The 27,221-nt window shown below is 48.9% G+C and overlaps 1 protein-coding gene across 1 annotated transcript in view; it reads left to right on the forward strand.

Annotated features, from left to right (window-relative positions):
* PDZD2 (PDZ domain containing 2) overlaps positions 1-18,399 on the forward strand; it is a 203,250-nt gene extending 184,851 nt beyond the window's left edge. The window contains exons 16-25 of the mRNA XM_054583993.1: positions 164-198; positions 956-1,112; positions 2,124-2,929; positions 5,902-6,010; positions 7,835-11,921; positions 12,838-12,955; positions 15,922-16,023; positions 16,696-16,966; positions 17,880-18,014; positions 18,389-18,399. Of these exons, the coding sequence (XP_054439968.1) occupies positions 164-198; positions 956-1,112; positions 2,124-2,929; positions 5,902-6,010; positions 7,835-11,921; positions 12,838-12,955; positions 15,922-16,023; positions 16,696-16,966; positions 17,880-18,014; positions 18,389-18,399 (5,831 nt within the window). The remainder of the gene's footprint in view (positions 1-163; positions 199-955; positions 1,113-2,123; positions 2,930-5,901; positions 6,011-7,834; positions 11,922-12,837; positions 12,956-15,921; positions 16,024-16,695; positions 16,967-17,879; positions 18,015-18,388) is intronic.
* Positions 18,400-27,221: the final 8,822 nt, after the last annotated feature.

Consider the following 27,221-nt stretch of genomic DNA (forward strand, 5'->3'; position numbering starts at 1 on the left):
CAGGTAGACAACATGCATGTCGATACCTGTGTACAGGTCCATCAAGTGCTAGGCAAACTGTTTCATGTGCTTGGCTCCTCCTTTTCTATTTAAGGATGTGAGCCTATTTATAAGGATTTGAGCTTCATTGTTTTGACAATATGGTGACTTTTTCCCTCAACAGGTACCCCCTTGAAGAGTCCCTCTTTTGCAAAAAAGGTGAGTCAAGGCGCGCTGCAGCCTCACCCAGCTGGCTCCCAAACAGAGTCCCAGAGCCCACAAGCCAACTGTGGGCCTAGCCTGTGTTCCTGTCCACGAGTCACTTGGCCACCGCACACACAGGAAATAGCAACAATGCCGATTTGAGAACAAATACACAAGTGTGTGTTTCATTTCTTAAATATTTATCCAGGAAAAGAATAGAAAAACAAAAGAACTGAGCTGCTGTTTGAAAACCAGTTTTCAAAATGCTCGATAATAAGGGGGCCCTGGCCAGTTCTGGGGGCCCCGCAACCTTACAGAGCCGGTGGGCTCTTCTCGGCTGCCACCCCCACCCCCGTCCCAGCAGGTCAGCGTGTGGGGTTCAAGCTCCCCTGTGTTTTGTTTCATTGATAGGCCGAACCACTGGCTTGGAATTTCATTCTGTTTTCCTGTCTCTTCCCCACTATTTTTCCTGGGAGAGTTGCTACATGGCTGCTGTGGCTTTTCTGATCATTGCCAAACATTTGGCCAAGAAAAAAAAAATTTTTTTTTGTCCTTAAAAAACGTCCTCAGGCAGCCACCGTTGGCTTTTGATTCATTGAATGTTTAATGAGCCATCCTAAAGTAAATGGAAGGGTGTGTTTACCGTCACAGCTGTTTCAAATGACCAGGGATTAGAACAAAGTGTTCTTGGAAAAATAGGAAGTAATTAGTGTTTAAAATAATCCACTTCTGATGCGCCTTCTGAGCCACCCAACATTGTCTTCTTCAACAGGACTCCTTGATCTCTGAATCTGAACTCTCCCAGTACTTTGCCCACGACGTCCCAGGCCCCTTGTCAGACTTTGTGGTGGCCGGCTCCGAGGACGAGGACCACACAGGAAGCGGCTGCAGCACCTCTGAGGACGGCAGCCTGCCGCCCAGCACCTCCAGTAAGTGGTGACTGTTTTCAGACTCGGGCCACACTGGGTTACACATCATGGTCCTATAACAGGAAAAGAGAAATGGAAGCCAGGCCTCTGGTTGAGTAGAAGCCGCCTGTCTACACGGACTAAATTCAGAGTTTATTCTTGGAAAGTGCAGCCGCTGTTCATGGCTGGCCACTCAAGTCTGCGGTAAACGGGCTGGGCCAGACATTTAATCTCATTGATTATCTTCTCACTATTCTATGAGACAATGATCCGATGTGAACTGTACTGACTTCTCAGACTTCTGCTGGCGTGGTTTCCTCTCTTACTGTAGTTCAAACGTGTGAACAAGAAAATGCCCCTTAGAAGAGGCAGGCGATCATCACCCTGCTTCTTGCTTGGGGCACCCGATGAACTTCCTCTGGACTGGGGGGACACTTCCAGGTGGAAGCACAGGTAGTTTCTCACCACACTTATTGGCAAGATGCAGAGTTGGCAGAGCAGCCCGGGCCCTTTTTCCCTTTGCTGGTGGAATTTATTCATAGATTATAATCGCAGGCTTCCCTGTACCGCACAGCCTAGTAGCTCACGTGTCTGCTGGTCAAGCCTGCCGATGAAGAAGGGACCTCAGGTGATAGGGGGGCCTGGGCGTGGGGCACTTGTTTGGTCCCTGGACAGCCTCCTGAAGATGGTTTCTCAGCAGCAGCACCTGAGCTGGACCCCGGCAATGTGTTAGACACCCTGGGTGGTGACAAATGACACCTTTCTGTTTCTAGGCAGCGTCCATGTTTAAGTTCCACAATCCAGAGGCTCGGGTAAAAAATAAAAACACAAAAAGGGAGGCTGGCAGGAAAACGAGAGAGGGAGGCTGACTGTGCTCTGTGCAGCCTCAAGAAGCCCTGTCGTGGAAGCCTGGCACCCAGTGGCCACAGGCTGCCACCGGGCAGCTGTGAATGCGGAGACGCTCGGGGAGGGGTGAATGAGAAGGTCAGGCCAGACAGCTAACTATTTCATTGGACTTTCCTTTCCCACCAGCTCACAAGGAACCAGGAAAAGCCAGGGCCAACAGCCTTGTGTGTCTAGGAAGCCAGCGGGGCTCTGGGCTCTTCCACAAGCAGGTGACAGTTGCCCGACAAGCCAGTCTCCCTGGGAGCCCGCAGGTCCTCCGAAACCCCCTCCTCCGCCAGAAGAAGGTGGGCTGCTACGAGGCCGATGACGCCAGCGATGAGGACGAGCTCGACGGCGAAGGCGACTGCGTTTCCCTCCCAGGGACCCTCCCGGGGCCCAGCAGGCCTCGAACGGAGGACGACTCTAGGCACGTCTCAATGGCCTTTTCCAAGGTCATGGGTGTCAACAGCCAGGAGGAACACCCCCCGAAAACCCTGGTCAGCAAGGCCTCCTCAGTGCCTCTCCTGGGCAGCTCATCGAACTTCGAGGAGAGCGTCCCAAGGGACTTAGGGGCCCCTCCTCCCCGTGCGGCCAGCCTGCTGTCCTCTGCAGAGGCCCCAAGGGGTGGCTCTGGCAGCTCAGGGCGGAAGGAACTGTCAGGGTCCAGGAGTTCCCCCAAACTGGAATACAGAGCCAGTCCCCAGAGTCCGGCGAGCACGGAGAGTGCCAGCTCCCCGCAGCAGAAGAACGGAGGCCTGGGGTCCAGACACAAACCAGTGGCCAGGGTCAGCCCACACTGCAAGAGGCCGGAGGCCGAGGCCAGGCGCAGCGGCTCGGAGGCAGTGAGCCTGGCGGAGGGAGCCGACGACCTCCGTGGTCTGGGTTCCAAGGTCCAGGCCACTTCAGGGCAAGTGACCGTGACTGGTTTTCGACCAGGTGGAACTGGGGAAAAGGTAACTGATTTTCCCTTAGCTACTTGGGATCTCAGTGGCTATTGCGTGAATGAATATGGAGTGTGTTACAAAGCATAGGGTCATCTGCCTGCAAGAAAAGATAATGACAGAATGCTGTTTTAAAAAGTCATTCATTTCAGTGCACTGGCTGCTCGGGGGCCCGTTAACGTATCAGGAGGTCGGTAAGGGAACACGTCCAGGTGTTGAGTCAGATCATTTGGCCAAAAGATACACTCACCCTCTTACGTGTACACGGGGCCTGTGGTTGCTAATGGAAGGGCAGCACAAGGCCGGGGAAGGAGAGCCTGGGGCCTGGTCCCACTGTCTCCACACACTGGCGGGGCGACCTTTGAGGAAGTAGCTGAGCCTGCCTGCACCGCAGTTGTCCCTGCTGTGAAGGAGGGATGGTCTACGCCCCAATCAACGCACAGAGCTGGGGTGACCATCAAATAGAGGGCAGCAGGGATTATCTCCTACTGATCAAGTTCTGAGCGATCCTCATTTTTAAAATTTCCTACAGCGATTATGTGTAATTAAAAGTTACATAGACCCTTGTATCACATGGAAAGAAACTTCCAGTGCTACTGCATTAAATGCAGGTTAATACTGTTTCTGTTACTACCTGGTTACACCTGTGTCAGAGTGACCGCGAGTTATCAAATTGCTCATTTTTTAAAACTTCAGAACCCTTCCATTTTAGCAAGGAGAGAGTAAGAAACACAACTGTTATTCACAGTCTCTTCAATATAGATGATTTCTTTCTGAGCAAAGAATCTGAGATGACTTGTAAGACCATATTTATAGAGATGTGTATTCAAGTGGTTGTACATAGACATACATGTAAATAGACCCAGAAAAGATAAAGTCATAAAAACTGTTCTAAACAGAAGGAGTTTTCTTAACCTTGTAGAAAAAAAAAGGAATGCACATCTTTTTTCCTCCTCCTAAAAAATTATTACCTCCAAATAGCACACGTGTTTTAAAATGTAATGTTGAGCTAATGGGTAAACCTTTTCTTTTAAAAAGTATCATTGACAAGTTTAGGATAACTATATAAAGCCAAGCTGGCATTTTTGTTCATAATAATTTATATCTATTAAAATAAGGTTTTTGCGATTGTGACTTAGTATTCTCAGTACGAACTCTGAACAGTATTTAAAAACTCTTGTTCCAAAGAAGCTGAATTTTTCTCTTAAACATTTTAGTTCCAAAATTTGGTTTTACTTATACAGAAGAAAGAAAATAGAATGCATTGCCATCAAGTATTTACCCTCAAATAGTGGAAGCTAAAAAAAAAAAAAAAAAAAAAAAAAAATCTTTCTCTTTTGGCAAGTGGGTTGTCTCCTGTTTTTATTTAATACTTTTTAAAATTGAGAAGAAATTCACAGAACCTAAAATTCACCATTTTAAAGTGTACAGTTCACTGGAACTGAAGACATTCCAAGTGATGTACAACCACTATCTAGCGCCCACCCTCCTCTCCTGTTTTTATATTATACCTTACTGGCAAACAAACCTAACTGAGTTAAACCCTGTGCAGATTTCCCTCAGCAGACGACTGATGTTTTACTGAATGATTTTTTTGGGGGGGGCAGGGGGCAAGGATAGCTGAAAGGCCCTCTCTCCGTTTCACCTCTTCCCTCTGCTGCCACCTGTGGGCCGCTCTCTGACTCTAACCCGTAGGGTAGAGTTCAATGAAATCTGATATTACATTTTAGAAAATTTGTTTTCAAAACACTTTTTTTACAGTAGCTGTTAGAAGAAAGGAATAGAAGGTCAGTGGCACGTGGCTAAAGTGAAATTCTGAACTATTAAATGTCAATTTCACTTGTCCAGATTAGCCCTCTCCCTGACAGGCAAACCGAGCGGCTGATTTTTATACCCTTAGGTATCGCAATGCGATATAATGACAAGAATTCCTTCTGTCTCTATAGCCCTTTGTATGACGGATGTTGTTTTTATAACTGTCACCTCATTTAATCATCCTTTATTTGAAATCCTATGATTTAGACAGGGCAAATCTTTTCACCCCCGCGTCCTTTTGTGTGTGTGGTAAAACACACCTGACAGGTTACCGTCTCACCCATTTTCAAGTGTGCAGTTCAGTGACAGGAGCTGAAGCCTTGATGTCATGCGAGGATCACCGCCTCCGTCTCCAGAGCTCTTCATCTTGCAAAATAGAAACCTGCCCACTCAACAGGAGCTCCCCGATGCCCCTCCCCCCAGCCCCTGGACACCTCCACTCTCCTTTCTGTCTCCGTAATTTTGACTATTCTAGGGACCTCATATCAGTAGAATCACACAGTATTTGGGGTTGTTTTTTTTTTTATGACTTGCTTACTTCACTTAGCATAATGTCCTCAAAGCTCATCCATGTTGCAGCATGTGTCAGAATTCCTTCCTTTTTTAAGGCTAATTTCTGTCTTCAGGATAGGCCACATTTTGCTTCTCCGTTCATCTGTCGATGGACATGAGGTGCTTCCGTATTTTAGCTGTTGTGCGTAATGCTTCTATGAACATGGGTGTATGAATATCTCTTCAAGACGCTGCTTTCAAATTTGGGGTGCATACCCCAGAAGTGGGATTGCTGGGTCATACGGTAGCTCTATTTTTATTTTTCTGAGGAACCTCCATGCTCCACAGTGGCTGCGCCAGTGGACATTCCCGCCAACAGTGCACAAGGTTCCAATTTCTTCGCATCCTCACCAACACTTGGTATTTTTGTTTTCTGTTGAGAGCCATCCTGCTGGGTAGGAGGCGCTGTATCACTTTAAAGTTGAGAGGACGGAGGCTCAGGGAGAGGGTCAAGAGCATGCAGTTCCCAGTTAACGTAAACCCAGAGGCTGGTCTCGTGGCTCCTAGTCCAGGGCTTTTTGAGGTTTCCCCAAACCAGCTCTCCTCGATATGTGATGTCCTGGGATGCAGACAGCCTGAAAGCTGCAGACAGTGACTTGCTGTTGTCATTGTGCCAGGAACCTCCGGGGAAGCTGACTGCCGGGCAGGGCCCCCCTCCAGGTGCTGGCCGCCTCACCGAGGACCCGCCCGAAGCTGGACCAGACCAAGGACAAACACCCAAGGGGGGTAAGATTATTTATCATTTGTTATGCTTCTAGAGGGGAGGGTAGAAGTGCCTCTAAAAATCGTTGCATGCGGAGAATTTTAAGAGGGAAGAAAAACTATTACACAGATTCATGATACTTAAAAGCTGCCCACATCTAACAGTTTTACCGGATCATTGTGCCTGAACTCCTAGGTCCAACGCCACGAACAGGGCGTGCATTTTCTTTCAGCCGGCGCACCTCACCCATTTTGTGACGTGCACCTTAGATCTGAATTTCACAGGGGCCTGGTGAAATTTTGTAGGGTCTCCACAGCTGTCTTGAGTCAGCCTGTTGTTGCCAGGTGCTCTCTACACAGAGGCCAAGGGGTATAGGTCGTGGTGTGGGCTGTGGAGCCAGCTTCCTGGGGTGACCCCTGGCTAGGAACCCTGTGACCCTGGGGACATTGCATAACCGCTCCGTGCCTCAGTTCCCTGCTGCTCCAATGCATGTGGCCACAGCACCACCCTCACGGGGCTGGGATTCCTCACTGGGATCAAGTGCAAGAAAAACTCTTAGCACAAGGCTAAGTTGTAGCAATTAGTCCTTAGTGACATAGGAGCTTCAGGAAGGAAAAGGCCTACAGGGTAGACACACTTCTCAAAGCCAGAGCTTTCACGGTGACTTTTTCTCTCCTGCCTCAGGCCTGTAGTTCCTGAGAAAATAGCAAATCTTATGTTTTGTTTATGCCGGTTTCCCCCTATGGTAATACGTCATAGGCAGATTAGCCCCAGAGCGTTAGGGCCTTGGGGCAGGGCAGCTCCAGGACAAGGTAGCTCTCCTTCATGGAATGACTATTCCCACTGCCCCTGGCATACAGCACCTTTTCCTCCACCACTGGGATTTCATGCTGCTGCTTTTATTATTATCATTATTATTATTGATTTGAGAGCAAGAGAGAAAGACAAAGCAGGGGAGGGGGAGAGGGAGAGAGAAACATTGATTTATTGTTCCACTTAGTTATGCATTCGTTGGTTGATTCTCGTGTGTGCCGTGAGCAGGGATCAAACCTGCATCCTTGGAGTATCCGAACGAGGCTCGAACCAGCTCAGCTACCCAGCCAGGGCCTCGTGCTGCTGCTTGCTTCCCTGTTTCCATTCTGTTGTTCTTCCTCTCCCTCTTCATCATTCAGGTCAAACCGTCCTTCCAGAATGCCTCTCAGGTCCCCAGCCCTCTGCCCCAGCTTCCCGGGGGGAACCTGGCCTTCAGGTCTCTCCCTCCTCTGAGCTTGGGGAAGACACAGCTAAGGCTCAGTGGAGGCTCGCGTCCTGTCCGTGGCGTTCCATGGGCCGAGGCAGCGAGTCCCTAAGTTGGGCACTGGGACCGCTTTATACTTTCCGGGGTGGCTCACAGCCCCCAGGCCGCGGAGCTAGACCGGCCGTGATCTGCCAGGTGCTGGAGCCGAGAGAGGCAGGGGGCCTTTGCAGAGGCCACGCGAAGCAGGAATGAATCAGAGCCGCAGCCTGACTCCTGTGGCTCCTGCCTTCACAGTGCATGGCGGAGGGACAGCCACAGGAGGCACTTCCGGTGTGCCCCGTCCTTAAACGCGACCGAGAGCGCAGAAAGGGGCCGGGCAGAGCCGCCCGCCCGAGTTCTTGTTGAGCGTCTGAAGCAGCGCGCCGTTTCCTAAGCGGGTGCGCTTTGTAATTTGAGAGACAAGAAGGCCTGCACTCAGGCTGTGGAATGTCTTTCTGAAAAAGACAAAAAGTTTGCCGTTTTTCTTTTTCACTTGAGTGTTTCTGTTTTCTCACCTTTCCCCCTTTACCTCCGCTACCGTAACGCGCCTTCTGTTACGTTCCCAATGCAGGACTGCACGGCTCCGCGGACCTCGTCCCTTCCCCAGGGCAGAAGCGGGCCGCACGCCCTGACCGCAGCGAGGCCTCAGTGGACACAGAACAAGGGCGGCGGCCCGAGGACCCCCGAGAGCCAGTGTCATCCAGGGTCCCCAAGTCTGAGGACAGAGGTCACGCCAGTCTCACCTGGGACCGCAGCACCTCCCCAGGGAAGACAGCAGCGGCTCCTCCCGACTTCAGCTCCGCTCAGCCAGCCCTCGAACCCTGCTGGCCCGACGCCCCCGGGAAGGCAGGTGCGCACAGGGGAGCAGGACCCGAGGCCGAGGGAGCGACCCCGGCCTGTGCTGTCCTGCCACCGGGCCGCCTCGTGAGCCAGGAGAGACGAGGAGTCCCGGGCGACCACGGTCAGGCTCTGCACGTGACAGGGACGCTCGCACCTGACCACTCCCAGGAGTCCGCCCGGCTCCAGGGGACAGACACGGGGCCCCAGAGGGCAGCGCAGGGCAGCCCCACCTGCGCGCCGCCGGCTGACAGGGCCCAAGGGCAGCGCGGCGGTGACTCGGGGCCCTGCTGCCCCGGGGAGAGCGGAGAGACTCCCGTGACTGACATCGACAGGCTCATCAAGGAGCCAGGTGCTTCGGAAGGAGGACTTGAGTCTCCTGTCCAAGGGGACCGGGCGGGTCGAGAGGGCAGCTCGCCAGGCCCGCTTCCCGCAGCCGCCGGAGCGGGGCGCCCTGGCCGCGCGGAGCCGGGCGCCGGGAGCCCGACCCCGAGCCCGGGGAGGACCTGGGCCGCCTGCCCGCCCCCGCCGCCGCCCCCGCAGTGGGCCTCCCAGCCCTCCGTGTTGGATTCCATCAACCCCGACAAACACTTTACTGTGAACAAAAGCTTTTTGAGCAACTACTCGAGGAATTTTAGCCCTTTTCACGAGGACAGCACGTCCTTGTCAGGCCTGGGTGACAGCACAGAGCCGTCTCTCTCCTCCATGTACGGCGACGCGGAGGACTCGTCCTCCGACCCCGAGTCGCTCCCGGAAGCCCCACGAGCTTCCACCCGGGTCGGCTGGTCCCCTCCTCGTCCTCGGGGGCCTTCTCACAAGGAAGAGGCCACGGAGTCTGAGGACGAGCAAATCGAAATTTGTTCTACCAGTGGTTCCCCGAACGCCGCCTCGACGGCGGCACGCGCACCTGCCCGGGTCGCACCCCGCGCCCCGGCAGCCAAAGCTGCGCCCCCGACCCGCGGTGCCACCTGCGAGGCCGCGGCAAGTGCGTGCAACACGGCGGCCCTCCAGCCGGGTGCCGCATGCCTTGCAGCCCCAAACGCTGCCCCGGCGTCTGCGCTCCCAGATGGAGACTCCCCGGGCCGCGAACCCCGCGCAGACCTAGGGATGACACCGAACCTCAGACCCTCGTGCGAAGCAGAGACGATGGAAGCCACCGGCACTGGCTCCGCCATGGAAAGCAACCCGGCCTCTGAAGTCGCCAGGCAGCCTCATAACAACCCAGTCCCTCTCAGCTCGCCGAGCGCAGTGAATGGTTTGGGACATGACTTGCTGGACGGTGAAAGCCCAAATAAAAAACAAGAAACAAATGTTAACGCCGCTGAAAATCCGGCCTCCTTTCTTGTCGGTGCCCCTGAGGACGGGGACTCTGTTCCAACAGACTTGCACATCTCTGAGAGTCAAGACCCGAATGACCTGCTGCAGAAACCAAAAATGACCTCCAGGAGGCCCATCATGGCCTGGTTTAAAGAAATCAATAAAGGGAACCAAGGTACGCATTTGCAGAGCCAACCCGAAAAGGAACCGTCGGCAACGCCGGCCAGAAGTCCCGACTCCAAAAGCCAGGTGCCGAGCACAAGCCACAGAAAGGGGGTTGCAGTGCCTAATAGCCCCCCTCCGCTGAAACTGAATCTTGAAAATAAAGAGGCACCTAAAAAAAGTTCAGTGGAAACCCTTTTAAATAACTGTCAGAAGTCCAAGTCCGGTCCTAAGCTGAGGAGACTGAGCATCAAGAGCAAAAGCAAAGGCAGTTCCGAGGCCCCTGCTCCTAATACTCCAAAGGCCGGTGGGACGGACCACAGGAAATCCCTCGTTTCGCCCCAGGCCTCCCACAAAATGCTTTCTAAGGTAGCATCACCCCGGTTCCACATAGCCAACCAGGAGGACCCCAGCAAAAATGCCACAGCCACTCTCAAGTCTCCCCAGTGTGAGCTCGAGAGCAAGCCACCCCCTGCGACTCTGGGGTCATTGAGGTCATCAGCGTCAGACACGAGCATCAGGCCATTCATTTCACCCCCAATCTCCCCCAAGGCTCTCCCTGAGCAAGGTGTGGGTAGTAGGTTCCACGCAGCTGTCCACTCTGAACCCGACAGAGGCTGCCCAACCACAGCCAGGTCGCCTAAGTGTGGACCAGAGATCAGGGCAGCCTCAGGGCCAGGCCCCGCAGCATCGCGGAACAGTGTGTCCGCAGCAGTGGACACGCGGGAGCTCCCGCTGCCCGGGCAGGGCCAGCAGCTCTCGGCCAGCCAAACGGGTTTGGTACCAGAAGCAGCCCAACCCAGCGTAGCTGGCGACAAAGGAAGCAAAACAATTGCTAGTGATCCTCCAGAAAGAATAAACCAGCTGAAAATAGTGGAAGTTTCTCCTGAGAGAATGCCAAAGAAAGCATGGGGCGACATGCCAGCCGAAAGTGACAGACGGGGAGGATTCCTGGCCCAGAGCAACTGTCAGGAGAAGAGTGAAATCAGACTCTGTCACCCGTCGGTGGACTCGTCCCCAGATCATCCACCCTCGCTCACGTTACGTGCCTCCCAGGCGGAGCAGGAAATGCAGCGATCTTCCAGCATGGCAAAACTGGCCACCTCCTGCTCCCCACAGCTGCCTGCTAAAAAAGCAGGTTCCTCCCCGGGAAAGCCACGCCAGGTGTCAGAGTCCCCAGGGACACCCAAGAACGGCACACTGGCGGGCCCGGCATTGGATGAGCATCCCTATTTCATGCCGAGGCCAGCGACCAGGACCTACTCCATGCCAGCCCAGTTCACGAGCCATTTTGGACGGGAAGGGCCTTCCCTGCCCAGCCCAGGTCGCTCTCATCGGGACAGCCAGATCCCTGCAACAAGCGGGGTCCTCCTTGAGGCCAAGGTGTCCCGAGGCGGTGCTCTTGGCCTGGTCAATGGACAGGGCATCTACAGTGTGAAGCCCCTGCTGGAGACATCAAGGAACCTTCCAACAACAGACAAAGGGGATATCCCTTCAGTGCCAGAGACGAGCTGCCTCGTCCCCGATAAAATCAAAGTCACCAGGAGACATTACTACTCTGAGCAGAACTGGCCCCATGAATCTACCTCATTTTTCTCTGTGAAGCAGAGGATCAAGTCCTTTGAGAACCTGGCCAATTCTGACCGGCCCGTGGCCAAGTCTGGGGCTTCCTCCTTCTTGTCTGTGAGCTCCAAGCCTCCCATTGGGAGGCGGTCTTCTGGCAGCGTGGCTTCCGGGAGCTACAGCCACCCCAGCGACCCAACCGCGAGGTCACTGAGACGCAGCCTGAGCTCCTGCAGCGAGAGTCAGAGCGAAGCCAGCAGCCTCATTCCCCAGATGACCAAGTCCCCGTCCAGCATGACCCTGATGGTCTCCCGGCAGAACCTGGTGGAGGCCAGTAACAAGGGCCCTGATTCTGACCCGAAGAAACCACCTGGTCCTTCCGGAATTCCCACCCCAACGGTGACACCTGCCTCCCCCATCAAGAGGAACAAGTCCTCGGTGCGCCATGCCCAGCCCTCGCCCCTGTCACGCTCTAAGCTCCAGGAGCTGAGGGCCTTGAGCATGCCCGACCTTGACAAGCTCTGCAATGAGGACTTCTCGGCAGGGCCCACGGCTGTGCTCTTCAAAACCGAGCTGGAAATTGTCCCCAGGAGGTCGCTGGGCTCCCCGGCTGGGGGCCTCAATGGGTCCACCACCCTTCTGTGCCCGGTGAGGGCTGGGGACAGGGCCTGTCCAGGAGCAAGTAGGCCTAAAGCCGGTGAGCCGGGAGCCCCCAGCTCAGCCAGCGACGGGGGTGAAACCACCCAGGCTCTGCCTTCTGGAAAAAGCTGGTCAGTTAAGTAAGTACCTGCCCTTCCCCCTTTTATTTAAATCAAATTATGATGATGATGATGGACTAGTTTTAGACTTATAGAAAAATTGCAAAGAACATGCAGAGCGTTTCCATGGACCCCTCACCCGGTTCTTCCTAATGTTAGCGCCTGATGTAACTGCCGCCCACTGATCAAAACAAGTTAGCGGAACAGTGTGGCTAACTACAGCTACTTAGGTATCACTGAATGGATTCCACAAGCGTCCTTTTTCTGCTCAAGCATCCCGCCCAGGACCCCCCAACACCCCGTTGTTTTTAATGTCATTACTGGAACAATGAAGTGCCTGCAGGGAAAAGTGTCTGCCACAACGGTGTGCTAAGGACAGGCTTCTGCGAGACATGACGCTCAGGCAGAAGCTCTGAGAGATGGGGGATGGGGAGGCCACACCTCAGGGAAGGTCTGGGCCTTTGAAGGTGACTGCAGTTAAACAGGAAATTTCTAACATTTTTTTTAAAAAGATTATATTTTTAGAGAGAGGGGAAAGGAGCGAGAGAAACATCAATGTGTGGTTGCCTCTCACACTCCCCCTACTGGGGACCTGGCCTGCAACCCAGGCATGTGCCCTGACTGGGAATTGAACTGGTGACCCTTTGGTTCACAGGCCAGCGCTCAATCCACTGAACCACACCAGCCAGGGTGGAAATTTCTGCCATTTTTAAAACACTCCACTTAAGCCTATACATTGCATATTTTTTTTAAATACATCGAATTTCATTAAATTACCACAGTGGTCCCCTAACATCTTGGAGGAATCCCTGAATCCACAGTAGTTCCCACTGAAAATACCTAGAATATAGTTGAAAGGAGGTCGTGTTAAATGTGTCCTTAAAAATGGAGAAGCTGCTTTTTTTTTTTTAATGTTCTACATATTTGCATTATTTAGTTTGGATCAACTTCTAGTCTCAGCGGGGGACCAGCAAAGATTGCAGTCCATTTTGTCCTCAGTGAGGTCAAAATCTACCGTCCTGACTCTCATGCAGGAGGCGAAAGCACAATCAGAGGTGAGTGGAATGCGGAGAACCCGGGGAGACGAGACTGCGGCCACGTCCGCGCCCAGGCCTGTGCGCAAGCTACAGGGGTCCTAGCCCGTCTCCAGGTCTCGAGCTGTGAGTCGACAGCTCACTCTTTGATCTCACTGGCAGATTGCTTTAGAGGCTAGACCTTGTCTTGCATTTTTAGGTGCCAGATTGGTGCAGCTGCTGTTATTCCCCAGTGGCGACTCATTACTGACCTCCCATCCCACCCCACCCCACCCCACATACAGAGTTTATCTGCAGAGTCCTCAAACAACCAGGCATCTGGGAGCTGCAGGGGAATGATCAGAAGTACTTCTGTCTACCTAAGTGGACAGAAACTACCTGTCAAGGGCGCCACCTGCTGGGGAAATGAGTTACTGTCTCTGTGGGTTCCAGACAAAGCTCCTTGGTCATTACAAATGGTCTTTAAATAAATTGGATGTGGCAGTAACAATAACAAAAGAAACTGTGGGATTCCTATCTAGAATACTTCTCTGAAGTGCAACATTAATGTCTCAGGACTATCCATAGAGACTTGGATCCTAAAAAATGAGATTTTCTAGTTAGAGAAAAAAAACAAATCTGAGTTTTCCTTGAACGGTAATGTACCAGCATCACTGGTAGCATCTAAGAACACTGTACCAGAAGTTCTAACGTTAGAAGGGCTGTGATGCTGGCGTCTAAGGAGGAGTGAGCCAGGAGGGAGAGGAGGGGGTAAAATAGAGACCGAGTCCCTGTAGCTTCCTTGCCTGGCTCTCCACCCACTGGTTTGGGTCTGTACAGTCAGGAACTACCTTGAGATGGCCAGTATTTTCCACTTTCAGTGAAAGGGACTAGTCCATGATCTCCCTTCATCCTTCAACTTACAATAAGCAAGCATTTTGCACACAAAGTCTCACTTGGGGATTTCCGGTCAGGGTGGTGCTATGGGACCACACTTTGCCAAGGGCCACCTTGACAGCATACAGGTGTTAAGGGAGAAAACTAAACGTAAAAGGTCTCAGTCAGTCTCACAAGAGATGGGACATTTTCAGGGACCATACACAGGGAGCGACTTTTTGTGTGGGTAAGGGTGCTGAGCACCACCTGGGGGCACCTTCTGGGGCCCCGCTCACCCCTGCCCTGGTTCCATACTCTCCTCCGGCCAGGCCGGTATTGTGGCTTGGTGTTAAAGATGAGGCTTACTTTCATCAGAGCGCAGCGTTCTCCCAATTTTCTTATTGTCTTCAGTTGGTTTCAAAGGAGCAGTGAACGAGAGGTCCTCAGTCTGCCATCTTTAGACCAGAAGTTTGCCTTGCCTTTCTCCAATGAGTATCGTTCATTGGTGCTGAAAATGGAAATGCCCCAAACAACTGCTTGTGGCTTCTGGGATGAGCATCCCAGAAACAATCAGAAGACCAGAGTCAGAAAACAGGCCCTGGTCCTCTGATTGCTATCGGCCTGCACCTTGGGGAGCCCCTGGTGGGAGATCCAGCTTTCCTGATGCTGGGCTCTATGCCTCTCAGGGGCAAAATCTGGTCTGCACACTTGTATCCTCAAACATAACTGGAAAAAGGTAATTTGAATAAACTAAAATTTTGGTGATAACATCCTGGGATGCAGAAGAGTTTCATTTTCAAATATTTTGTCTCTTGCTCCAATCATGCATTTAAGTAGTATTCCTGTTTCAGCACCAAACGTTACCTCTGAGGAGCTGCACAGAGTCATCTGCCAGGCCACATGGCCCCGTTTTGCTGAGAAAGCCTTGTCATCATTCTTCTCTCCACTGAACAGGGTCTGAGCACACATATGGCCGAACTTGCCCATCAAGTCAAAAGCCCATCCCCTGAAAGTTCTGTGGGACTTTGTGTTGTCAGCATATGGAGCCTTGGTTTGAACAGACTTCTTTAGAGAAATGTAAAATGCGTAAGATTAGCCCTTAGGACTTACTAATAGAACCAAGCACTTTTCAAATACTGGGTTCCTCCCCCAGCACAGTACAGAGGTGGTTTTCTCTTCCAACGTTTTCACTGTCTCTCGTCAAAGCAATCCTTAATGGTTATTATTAGATTCTTTTTCTACTGCTGTTTGAGAACATCTCGAATTGATGGATTATAAATCACTTCATGGAAACCTAGCAATGGAGATCTTTAAAATGTTGATGAATCATCTCTAGAGTGTGGGTGGGTGAAGTCAAAATTCAGTGTAATTAATTAGACCTGCTCATTTTTACTTTAAAACCTTTAATCAAGGTATCTTGATCGACACTTGAAATACATGGCAGTCTTTTGTTACGTAACCTCAGGACTCTACTAAGAATGCAGTAGACTAGATCACTACTGAGTTGACAGTTTTAATGTACTTTAAATAGTGTAACGTACTTTACAGTTTCAAACACACGTTGTGTTTTATGAGTATGCTTCACTGGCTGCACCTGGAATCCAGTGACCTGAACATGGGAGGAAGAGGGCACAGAACTTGTGGCCTCAATGTGCTCTTACCCTGCTCTTCGTGCTTAACGCGTCTCCCTTTGCTGCTGAGCTGTTTGCGCAACTGCAGGCTCAACTGTAGAATAAAGAACTCTCTTCACGATCAAATTTGGGAGGACACACTCTGGTGCCTAGAATGGCTCCCCTAGCTTCTAAATTGCCCCGTCCCTGCCCCCGTCCTGGTTCATGCCCACCTTGCCATGCTTCTGTAGCTACAGGACGTGCCCTTGAAAACCCATAAAGCCATGGCTCCTCCAAGTCCAAATACTCTGAGGGCTCCTGAAAACCCACTGGACTTCAGGGTGATACATCTCAGAGCTGTAGGAGGATTTTTATCAGCACACACTCACTGCTCTTGGCACACGGAATATACTTTTTTCGGTTTCTTTTCACTAGAATAAAGACGTTTGCTTCATACACTGTAGGAGGATCTTTATCTTGGCACACGGAATATACTTTTATTTTTCTGTTTCTTCCCACTAGAATAAAGAAGATGTTTGCTTCATAGTCTTGACTAAAAAAGAAGGCTCAGGTCTGGGATTCAGTGTGGCAGGAGGGACAGATGTGGAACCAAAATCGACTGTGGTGAGTGACAATGTCGAGCTGCTCTCAGGGAAGTCCCTGCTGAAGCAGCTCAGAGTTTGATCAGGACAAAACACACCTCAGTGAGTTCATCGGCTGCTGCTGTTTGTTCACTGCGACCCAAACGGAAGTGGGAATGCAGGGAGAGTAGCGTATACTATTTCCATCGACAAAGGCAGGCCTTTTCACACAGCGCTGACGTACAGGCTGAGCGACCCAGGAGATGCCGATACACGTGAATACACTCATCTGTAGCCTCTAACTCACCTCTTCAGTTTATGTAGAAAACATCAGAATTAATTGAGCAAACCTGTATCTGCTTATGAAATTATTTCTCAAGAACCACCGAAAATTTTGTATCACTCAGGGCCTTTGAGATGATTAGGGAGGCCACCCTCACTGGACAAGGTCAGGTCCCCTTCCTCTTTGTATTTTAGTGCCCCGTGGAGTGTCAGGCCCATGTTGCACACTAGCGGGCAGCTGCATAGAAATGCATTCGGATGCTGGCACTGACGTTTGTAATTCCATCCCTCACCCTGGATGTTTTTGATAAACCACATGTTTAGATGATTTGGAAAACTTGCCATTAGAAGGTCCCTCTACTACACATTTGCGATTACTTTTGCTTTTACCAGAGGTCATAAATGAATTTGGCTCTGTCCTCTCCTTGCCCAGGTCCACAGGGTATTTTCTCAGGGGGCAGCTTCTCAGGAAGGGACCATGAACCGAGGGGATGTCCTCCTGTCAGTCAATGGCGCCTCACTGGCTGGCTTAGCCCATGGGGATGTCCTGAAGGTTCTGCACCAGGCACAGCTGCACAGAGATGTCCTCGTGGTCGTCAAGAAAGGAAACGAGCAGCCCAGGCCCTGCCCCCGGCAGGAGCCACCCACAGCCAATGGGAAGGGCTCGCTGTCCAGAAAGACTGTCGCCCTGGAGCCCGGAGGAGGTGAGACCCCGTTCAGCAGCCCGCAGGGTATGAGCGGCTGGCGGTGCAGGCTCAGGCTGAACATGAAGGACAGTAAAGGCGACCTGGGATCTCATCCTGGGTCAGAGAAATTAAATGTAGTCAAGTCCTGTGTTTGTGGGTGAGTCTTGCAGCCGCAGTGTGACACATGGGTTTTTTTTTCTTTAACCCATTTCAACAGCCTGTAGTTAAAGCCAGGCTGTTGAAGATTAAAACGACTATTTGACAGCTTTTCTAAACGTCCTAAGGAGGAAGCCCTCGTGCATTTCCATCCTCCCTTTAGGACCTAAGTAGCTGGTAAGAACAAGAAACGTATGATGGGGAAGTCAACGCTGAAAGAGCAGAAAGTCCACACCGAGATGTGACCTTAGGAAACATCAGGGTTCGCGTCGTTTCCTGTTGTCACAGAACATATGGAAATGAGGGGGCAACGTGTTTAAAGACAGATTTTAATCAACAAAGGAGAGCTTAAGAAAAGGGGTTCAGAAACACACTCTGTGTGCATGCCCTGCACTGTCACACCAAGGCTCCACAGGAAGCCACACTCAGTACTGACTCAGAACGAGGCGCCGTTTCGGTTTCTGAAACGCACGCTCTTCCCCAAGTGTGACCCCAGCCTGCTACATGCACCCGCCGTGTGGGTGGGGGCTTGACCAGAGCAGCACGGCCCTGGGAGGGGTCTGCATGGGCGTGGAGGCCCGCTCCGCACAGGCAGCCGGTGCTCAGGACAGCAGAGGGCGCAGGGGCACCGCCAGGAGGGCGCTCCGGCCCCAGCGCTGGTCTCAGTGTTCCCGGCTCTTCGCAGCAGAGGGGGCTCGAGTGGACCTGGGGAGCGCACTGGCGGGGCCTGGACAGGAGGGGGTGAGTGTCCCTGTCATTGTCATCTTTACTGCAGGGAGAAGCGTAGCTGCACACGATGCTCTGTGCGTTGAAGTGCTGAAGACCTCGGCTGGGCTGGGATTGAGCCTGGATGGAGGAAAATCGTCCATGTCTGGGGATGGGCCCCTGTTCATAAAGAGAGTATACAAAGGTAATGCCCTAGAAAACCCAACCCGCCATCCGTGTCCTTTGTGTGTGTCAGCGCCTTTCCTTTAGAAATCAGAAATGGGTTTTGAGAATCTGAAATGTTTTTTAATGCTTCAGGACACATCAGGTTAATGGGAGTCAGCCTGTGTTTTATACATATTAACTCACGTCATCCACATGACAATCCAATCACATAGGTACTATTATCATCCTCATTTTACAAAGGAGAGGCTGAGCCACAGGGCACTTACACAGGGACCTAACTAAGGTCACGGATGTAAGTGATACAACCAGGCGGTCTAGCTTTAGTGTGTGCCCCTAACTCCTATGTACTGTATCTCTAACTCCAAGTTCCTGTCTCCGTGTTCTTAACATCAGCTGTTAACTGATGTGAACATACCAAGCTAAGTAATGCCGTCAGAATGGCCAGTCAGGGATACTTACCATGGTCCAGAATCATGTTCACTAACACCGCAAATACCAGACTATGGGAAAGTAAAATGATTGATAGATATGTCTATTTAAAATCATTCATTTGATTTAGGTTCAGTAGAACCTAAATTTATAATCTTGGACAGTTCTTAAAAGTCTCTTCAGGTTCCTGAGCTGAATAATTGTATTAACAATATAATTATACTAACAATAGCAGTATATATGTATATGTAATACATCATTTAATACTGATATTGCTAGTATATTAAACATTAATCGTTTTATTACTAAATTTAATACTAATTATTAGCATTGCTTTATTAAAAATTAGTATCGGGGCTTGCTCTACTAAGGACAGTATCTGCCTCTATCAACATAAAATGTTTCTGTCCTTGAGTGGGGTGAATTTGAACTTACTTTGTTCCAGCTATATTTTTATTGTTTTGTTAATCTTTAAAATCAACTATAATCATATATAGACATCAGATAATATGTAACAATGATTTTCAGAACTTTAGGATAGAATAGCTACATCTGGTCAGTTTTCTAAGGATTAAATTTGAGAAAGTTATTTTCAGATTTGGGAATTTTTCTTTCAATGCCCTTTTTCCGTAAGTGCCTCCGTGGCCAGTGTGCGTTTCTTTTTAATATGTGTATATGCAAGAAAGTAAATAGAGGGCTTGAACTTGTTTTTCAAAGCTTGTAAACTTGCTATCAATACAGAAAGTTGCAGTGTAGAAATATGTTAAACATTTTAAATAATCGATTAAGTAAATCACAAACTTAAGATACATTAACTACTGTTAACGATTAGAAGTTGGACCTGTTTTTTTTCTGCATTTCTTGGCCATTTGGATTTTAGCTATTGATTTCCTTTGTTCAACTTTATTTTGAATTCTTTTGAAATAGCTTCCCCTTGGTTGCTTATATTTTGCGGGGGCGGGGGCAGGGAAAGGGTCACTGATTTGAGTTTTTCCATGCAGTCTGATTTCTTTTTATGGATATATATGCTGCGCATCCACCCTAAGGCTATAGCTACAGACACATCACGTAGAGAGCTTTCTCAGTGCAGTCTCTAGTTTACTTGGAGTTCCTCGTGAACACTCTGAACGCACCGAGCCATCGCCCTCTATGTTCCCCGACAGGTGGTGCAGCTGAACAAGCTGGAACAATAGAAGCTGGAGACGAAATCCTTGCCATTAACGGGAGACCCCTGGTCGGGCTCATGCACTTCGATGCCTGGAACATTATGAAGTCCGTCCCTGAGGGACCTGTGCAGTTAGTCATTAGGAAGCATCGGAATTCTTCATTAAACAAGCACGAGTAGTGACACTCACAGTTTTTAACAAGAATCTCCTTTTCTCCGTTCCCTTCATACTTAGCATATCAGAGGGACTTCTTTAAACTGCAGGTTCCTGAAGCAGCAGAGAAACACTGGTGTAGGCAAGGACTATAACCATCTCCACCTGTTTACTGACAGCTGAAGCTCAACTCGAAGCCGTCCACCTGGACCGCCCGGGGCCGGGGGCGGGGGAGGGGGTTTGTTTTGTTCCGGTGCCAGCCCCGCACCTTCCACTTTCACTGACGGGAATACAGGCGCGGTACGAGGCCCTCTCTCGCTTTCCTGGGACTTCCCTCCTGCCACCCCTCCCAGCACACCTAGGCCACGCAACCGGGGAGCCTGCAGAATCTGAGGGATGACACAAAGGTCCACTAAACAGACTCTAGATTTATATAATTTTGTAAGTAACCACGCTTTAGGCACATTCAATGGAGAGAGCTGTGGTCTGTATGTTACCCTGTATGTTGAAAGAAAATGAGACTTAAAAAGAATATATATGTATCATTCATTATCTAATGGTTAGGCTGAGCTCAGGAATTATCCAAAAATGAAAAAGGAAAATACAGGAAGTGATATTTTTTAGTGAGTGTAATGTGCAATGTATGGATGCAGAGTCCAATTCAGTGGGTTACTGAGCACCATGAAGTGTTGGTCGTAACCTAGAAGTATAGGTTGAAAGGCTCTTTTACAGAAATGCAGTTCTGATAAACTGTACTAAATAGCCATGAACTTTACTGCTTACAATGAGCAGGAAGTTCCAGCTCTGAAAGCACCTTGTATCCGGTTTGGACCTTGTCTTGAATAAGTGCTTGCAGTCAAGACTGGTCAACACAAGAGCAGGCAAAACCATCGCAGTCACTGGGTTTCCATGTCTATATTTTATGTACTCCAACCAGTAATTTAAACTGAATTTTTAGAAATCAAGTATCTTTTTAGGATCCTTGGATTTATACACATAGGCATTATATTTACAATCCAAATAGAGGAGCGTAAAATAGTCCTTCTAGGGGACTTTTGTTGTTGTTTTCCCCTTCCCAACAAGCTTGAAAAATGTGCTGTTTCCAAGCGCTGGATCGCTTTTCCTGACCTGGGTGTAATGACATATCTCTGCAGTGATGGAAGTTTTTGCTATTTTTGTCCTTCTGTTTTGCAAATTCTTCCTTTTGCCAAACTGCTCCCCTTCAGAAGACTATTGTGACTCACGCTGCTTGTGAAACTTGTCCCAGCTGCTCTCCTTTCGAAGGAGGAACTTCGTAGGTGCTGTTCCTTGTCACAAAATTGGCTTTTCTCCCCTTGGACTTCAAATCCTCATCAGCTTCATTTACCAAAATGCAGTGAGGAGGAGCAGAACGGAGAACAAGAGCGCGTCCCCCTCTCACGGTAACAGAGCAGGACTATTGGAGTTACAACCCAAATCCACAGGGCTGGGGTGTGCACGCCGGCTAATTGAGTCTGGGAATACAGGTGAGACGGCCCACAGGCGCACATGACGACGCTAAGGTTTTATGCTGGAGCTTCTTTAAATAACCTGCAGCTTGGGTCTGTGGCTCGGAGAGAAGCACGCGGGCCATTACGCCCCAATCACGGAGGCGCACGAGCCGGCACCTTTGCACACCGCTTTTCCGTGCGACCCATCCCAGTCAACCTTGGTGGAACCGGCCCAGAGGGATCTCTCAGATGGGAGTGAAGTCTCTAGTTGGTGCGAGCGTAGGTTTCTCATTTTTTTTAACAGGTTATACAAAAGAAAGTGTAGTACAGAAATTAGCTAGAAAGACCTGATTGATTTAGCTTCTACTTTTCACTACAATTCCAGGTAGGATACTATAGAAATTCAGTGCAAGGTGCATGCTAGGTTGTTTTTAAGTCTTTGGAGGTCAGTTTTGTGGTTTGTTTTCTTGACACGAGACTATTTGAAGTCAACACTGAAAACTAATTTTTGCCTCTACCCTCCCAGCTGTGCCTACTGAGAATGCGCGGTCCTCTGAACAGGCAGGGCGTTCTGGAGCAGTGGGCCGTCGCCTCTGAGACTGCCTGACCCTCCCTCGTCTCTGAGGGGCGCGTGGTCAAACCTCAGGCTCACCCAACTATGTTAAAGTCATCAGCCATTTCTAGTAGATCTTGCCAGAAGGATTCCCTGGCGGACAGTTGGAACATAAGGGAGGAAGCAGAAGCAGTTGTTTTTGACCCTAAGATAGAGAGCTATTTATTGGTCTTCAGTGTTCAAGGCATGACTAGTATTTCTAATTAGTCTAATAAATTCCCACACTTCCTGAAGTAAACACTAATGGTATTGTCCTACTAAAACTTTCATTGTTTTGGTTTTTTAACTGGTTGGTAATTCACAATAAGCTATGAAGGTAAATATGTGTTATAATATGTAAATCATAGTTGCAAGGATAGACCATGAAGGTTGAAGTAGGTTGAGTTCATTTCTATTCTACCATACACATCTCATTTAACTTTGTTTGACTTAATTGGCACCACACCTGTTGTATGATATACATAATTCTTTATTTATGTAAAATAAAAATGCCTTATATTATTAAAGAGTAAGTGCAATAATACGAAATAGCCTGTACATTTTAAACTGTTGTTGCTGTTATGTAAACCCACATCTCTGTAAACAACCTTTTTTAAGTAATTTTAAAAAAATAAACACTCTGCTTACTAGTTTTTCTAGTTCTGCATCTACAGAATAACCTTTAAAACGTCAAGATCATAAACATTTATTGTTACCTAAATGATTATCTAAGTGGGTGGGGGGTACAAAGGCTACAGAACATCAAGTCACCCGCTCTTTCCCACAGCCACACTCAGAACATGACACAACCCAAAACGGGCTCCCTCTGAAACCTTAAAAGCAAACTTCTCACGCTTCCACCACCTCCTGACCCTCTGGCTCTCGCTCCCCTACCTTGTCTTCAATTTCAGCGAGCCCTCTGACAATTGTCTATTTTTCTCCCCATCAGAACCCCTGCCCTTCACCCTCAACTCTCCTCAGACTGGACCCCATGGCAAGAGCAACTGTCCCCGGCCCACAGGCTCAGCCCCCTCACCCAGATAAATCCTGGAGCCGTCCAACTGGCTAGCTGCTTGGTTTCTATACGCTGAGCCCCAGAGAAAAATCCCTACAACCCCACAGAACGATGCTGCTACAGATCCCCGGTTTCCAGCCTCAGCTGGACTCGCAGCGCTATCCAACGAACATTTCCTCACCAGTTTTTTCTCATTCTTCACAATGACCCTGTTCATTTTTCTCAAAACCCCAACCCACTCACCTTCTCCTAAAATACCTAGGTGATCTGGGATCCTATTTCATAGAGTGAAATAAAAAGCATCCACTTTACATGGGTTCTTTTGGTTTTAAAATGCAGACACCAACCTACAGGAGCCCCAGGATGGCGGCAGGATGAAGTCTCATAGAAATCCAAGAACGGGGCCTGGCTGTTGACAGCGCCTCCGAAACTGGAGGGGCTCGGGGGCTCGTGGGTCTCCACGAGGGGCCTGGAGCAGCAGGACGCCACTGCTGTTTGGGGGCCGTGTGTGCAGACCCGCTTGTCCCCACCAACCGGCTGCCTTCCCCCAGGGCTCCATGCCGTTTCTCTACTCAGAGACCCATGGATGCTCTTGTCAGAATTCTGGCCCCACCCACTGCCAGGCTGTCTGCCTGATTTTCCTTACACAGCCCAAAAGTAAGGTTGTGACTGGCTCTACTAGGACAGACCTGCTTGCTGCGGGAGCCTCTCTAAAACCCACGGAAATAAAGACAAAGAAGGATACGAGTTCTAATACAACCTAGAAATAGCCACAGACCAATTCTATATGAATACGGAGACTGCAACCCATGTACAATGAACTCCAAGACCAAACTGAAGGACAATGAAATGGGATACGGATTCTCTCTGGCTGAGAGAAAGCGATGGTGGTATGACGGAGTTCTGAGGAATGCGACTAACCCCTCAACTTGGAGAAAGGGAGTTAGAGGAGAAGGCAGGCCCCAGAAAAAGCAGGAAACACTAGAATGGGAGCCGTTTCCCCTCCTCAGCACAGGTCCCAGAAGGTGAGGCTGAAGAAGGGGGTTTTGAACTGGCCCGCCTGGCCAGCCGAGGCAGGTCAGAGGAACAACAGGCAAGGGCTGAGGAAGGGCCTGATCGGGGGAGAGCCCCTGCCAGATGGGATCCTGTGACAAAAGAGCTGATCGGATGCAGGGAGAGAACAGCGGCCACAGCTCGCCCACCGGAGGGCACAGCAAGCACCAATCCACACCCCGTCTTCCGATACCGCCAGAGCAGCCAAGTATCTGAGTAAAGGTTAAAATCGGCTGGTACCCACTTTCCTCTCATCCTGAGGAATGAACGGGAAAATGCTTACAAGCAGGGCTCTAACAGGTCCACTGCTGGCCAACACCGGGCCAAGGGCAAGCTTGATAACCACCCCCCGCCCCCACTAAACAATCAGGTTTAGCAAATTCCAAGCCTAAGTGATGTTAATTCCAGGAATGTATGAAATGGCTTGTAGTTCATCAGATGAGTAGGACAAAAGAAAAAGAAATGGTGGAAGATGTCAGTAGACAGTTTTTAAAAGCCTGCACCATACTGTAATGGAAAAGCTCCAGATTCATTCCCATTAAAGTCAGGAATACACACCAAAAAGATGTTCATTGTTATGTTGAATAACATGTTCTGAAGGTACAAGCCAACACAATCAGGCAAAATTTTTAAAAAGGGGTGTAAATAATGAAAATAAACAAAATACATCATAATTTGCTCATGATATAGTGAGGCAGATGTAAACACAAGCACGTGAATTTAAAAACTATTAAAGTATTAGAATTCAGTAAGGTAACTATCAAAAATTATTCACCAAAACAAGAGCTTTCCTGTATATAAATAATAACCAACAGAACATATGAAAAAAAAACACCTAATCTCAATAGCAATGGAAAAATATATTTAACCTTAGCAAGGACTGGCAAACCTAAAAAAAAAAATTCTATTAAGAGACATAAAAAAGATAAACAAATGGAGAGATATAGCTTATTCATGAATAGGACAACTCAATGCTATAAAGATTTCAATTCTCCCCAGACTAGCTTATGAGTACAATGTAAGTCCAACCATAATCTCAAAAGAATTTTTTAACCTGACAAAATTATTCTAAAGTCCATTTGGTCCACATGTAAAAACAGAAGAATTTTGAAAAAGCATAGTAAGAGTGGGACTAGCCCTGTTATAACATTACCAAAAACGACCGTAATTAAAAGTGGCCTCTCTTCCATGGAACTGAACAAGCAAACCACTGGAAAAAGCCAAATATATGTATGTATCGTATTTCTGAATTCAAAGAAAACACCGGGAATATTCTAAGTTGGTGGCAGAAAACATAAGATTATTCAGTACCTGATTCTGGAAAAATTGACTAAGTATTTGAGGGTAGCAAGTATGGGGGCAAGCGGGCCAGCCGACTCCCTTGCAACAAAATAAATTCCTGACAACAAAATAAAATTCGAGAGTGGTTATAGATTTAAAAGCAAGAAAGGAAAAAACCCACCTAAAAAGCCAAATACATTGTTTTAATCATAAAGTGAATATGGTAAATTCACAGGCTTTATTATTAAGCCAAAGACTCATAATTTGCCCAAACCACATACAAACTATTGGGGGCCACCGCAGCAGAGTCAAGCAGGAGGGCAGAATGGTGACCGAGTTTTAGTGTCTCATATCCCACCATTGCTTACGGCCTACTGCCAACAGCACACACACACACAGAGCAACGAGCACAGAAAAACCTCGTAAACATCTACACAAAACTCAGTGTGAAAGTACTCCCCAAACCCCCAAAGTATACAAGTGGCAGGGACAAACTACCAAAAAGACCAATTTGGTATCAGGATCTGTGCAAAGCCAAGGAGAAGGAAGCAACAGGGCATCTTACAGCCCCGGGACCACCCCCACTGCCCGCCCCCCCCCCCCCCCATAATCGGCAGGAGTTCAGAGGAGCACCAGGGTAGCAGCTGCTGAGGCTGGACTCGTGTTTTCACCCCCTCACAGTGGGCAAGCATGTGGGCTCCCAGGTGAAGGCAAGAAGGGCCGATGCAGGTCTCATACTCTCAAAACAGACCTGCCAATTCCCAACACCGAGGAGACGTTTCAAGAACAGAATCTGAATTGAGCAGGACAAGAACATCGGAGATCATGAAAAGCAGGGCCGAGGTAAAGGGGAGCAGAATCCAACCTCGGAAAGTAAGCTGCTGTTTTTCTTCACACTCCACCAAAACAGCAGACAGAGGGCCTAGAGAATAAACACCGTTAGAAAAGCTACCCGGGCCCACCTGCCCCTCCTAATAGAAAGGTAACTTCATGTAAAAATGGGCAACAAAAGATGATCTAGTCCAAATCCCACACAATGAAAAAGGAGCACAAGAAGCAAATACACGCCCTCCAGACAACAAAAGCACACCGGAAAGTCGTGCCCAAGAAACCAATGAAAACTGTAATACTTCAAAATAAATTAAAACACATTAAGAAAATATGAATGATATAAACTGAAATTAGAAAAAAACTTAAAATGGGCATTAAAACTCAGAGAAAAACAATTTCAAAGAAGACTAAACTAAAAGATCATTCACAGTAAATAAACACAATAATGTCTTAAGAGAAAATAAAAAGGGTAAACTGTTTAAATATCAGTAATGAAGAAAGAACAGAACCCAAGCAAAACTGACAAATATAGAAGATACACAGGGTCTGGCCCAAATAATGCTCCTTTTTATGACAAAATCTTTTATTATAAAATCATAAGCACGTAATTCTGTAACTCTCAAGCACACCATTTGACATTTTAGGTGAAATGTTCAAATTAAAACTATATTACACTCATATTATTTCCCTACCAACCACACTCACGCAGGCGTTACTTCTGCCGGCCCCAGCACAGTAGCAGCTCCCAAAGAAGAAAACCTAAACAAAGGAACAGACCTTCAAGTACTAAAACTTCCACTTTCCTGAAAATGAGAACAAAAACATTTGACGCTACATATTGAAAGACCACGCCATTCCAGAAAGACCAAACCAAGACATACTGTAGCAGCACTGGGAAAAAATTGGCGGGCGCGGGGCGGGAGGAATCCCGTGGGCTTCAAGCAAAAAGAATAAGGCATTCATGTGGGGAAGAAAATCATATACTAATCAGACTTTGACAGTAATGCTTTATGCCAAAAAGAATGTAAGATACATGAGAGAAAAAACATGTGAACCAAGAATTTCATCCAAACTGACTTTCAAATGAAAGGCGGTAGATAGGCTGTCGCCTGCATACAAACTCAGGGAACACTGCTCACAAGCCTTTTCTGAAGACTGATAAATTAGCAAGTGTGTATTTATTAAGTATGTATTTAGCGGAAGAGTTAAGACGATTAAAAGGGGGGCCTACAATGTA

This window comes from Pteronotus mesoamericanus, unplaced genomic scaffold (assembly GCF_021234165.1).
Source record: "Pteronotus mesoamericanus isolate MK-2021 breed Mesoamerican mustached bat unplaced genomic scaffold, CSHL_Meso_final contig_75, whole genome shotgun sequence".
Lineage (NCBI taxonomy): Eukaryota > Metazoa > Chordata > Mammalia > Chiroptera > Mormoopidae > Pteronotus > Pteronotus mesoamericanus.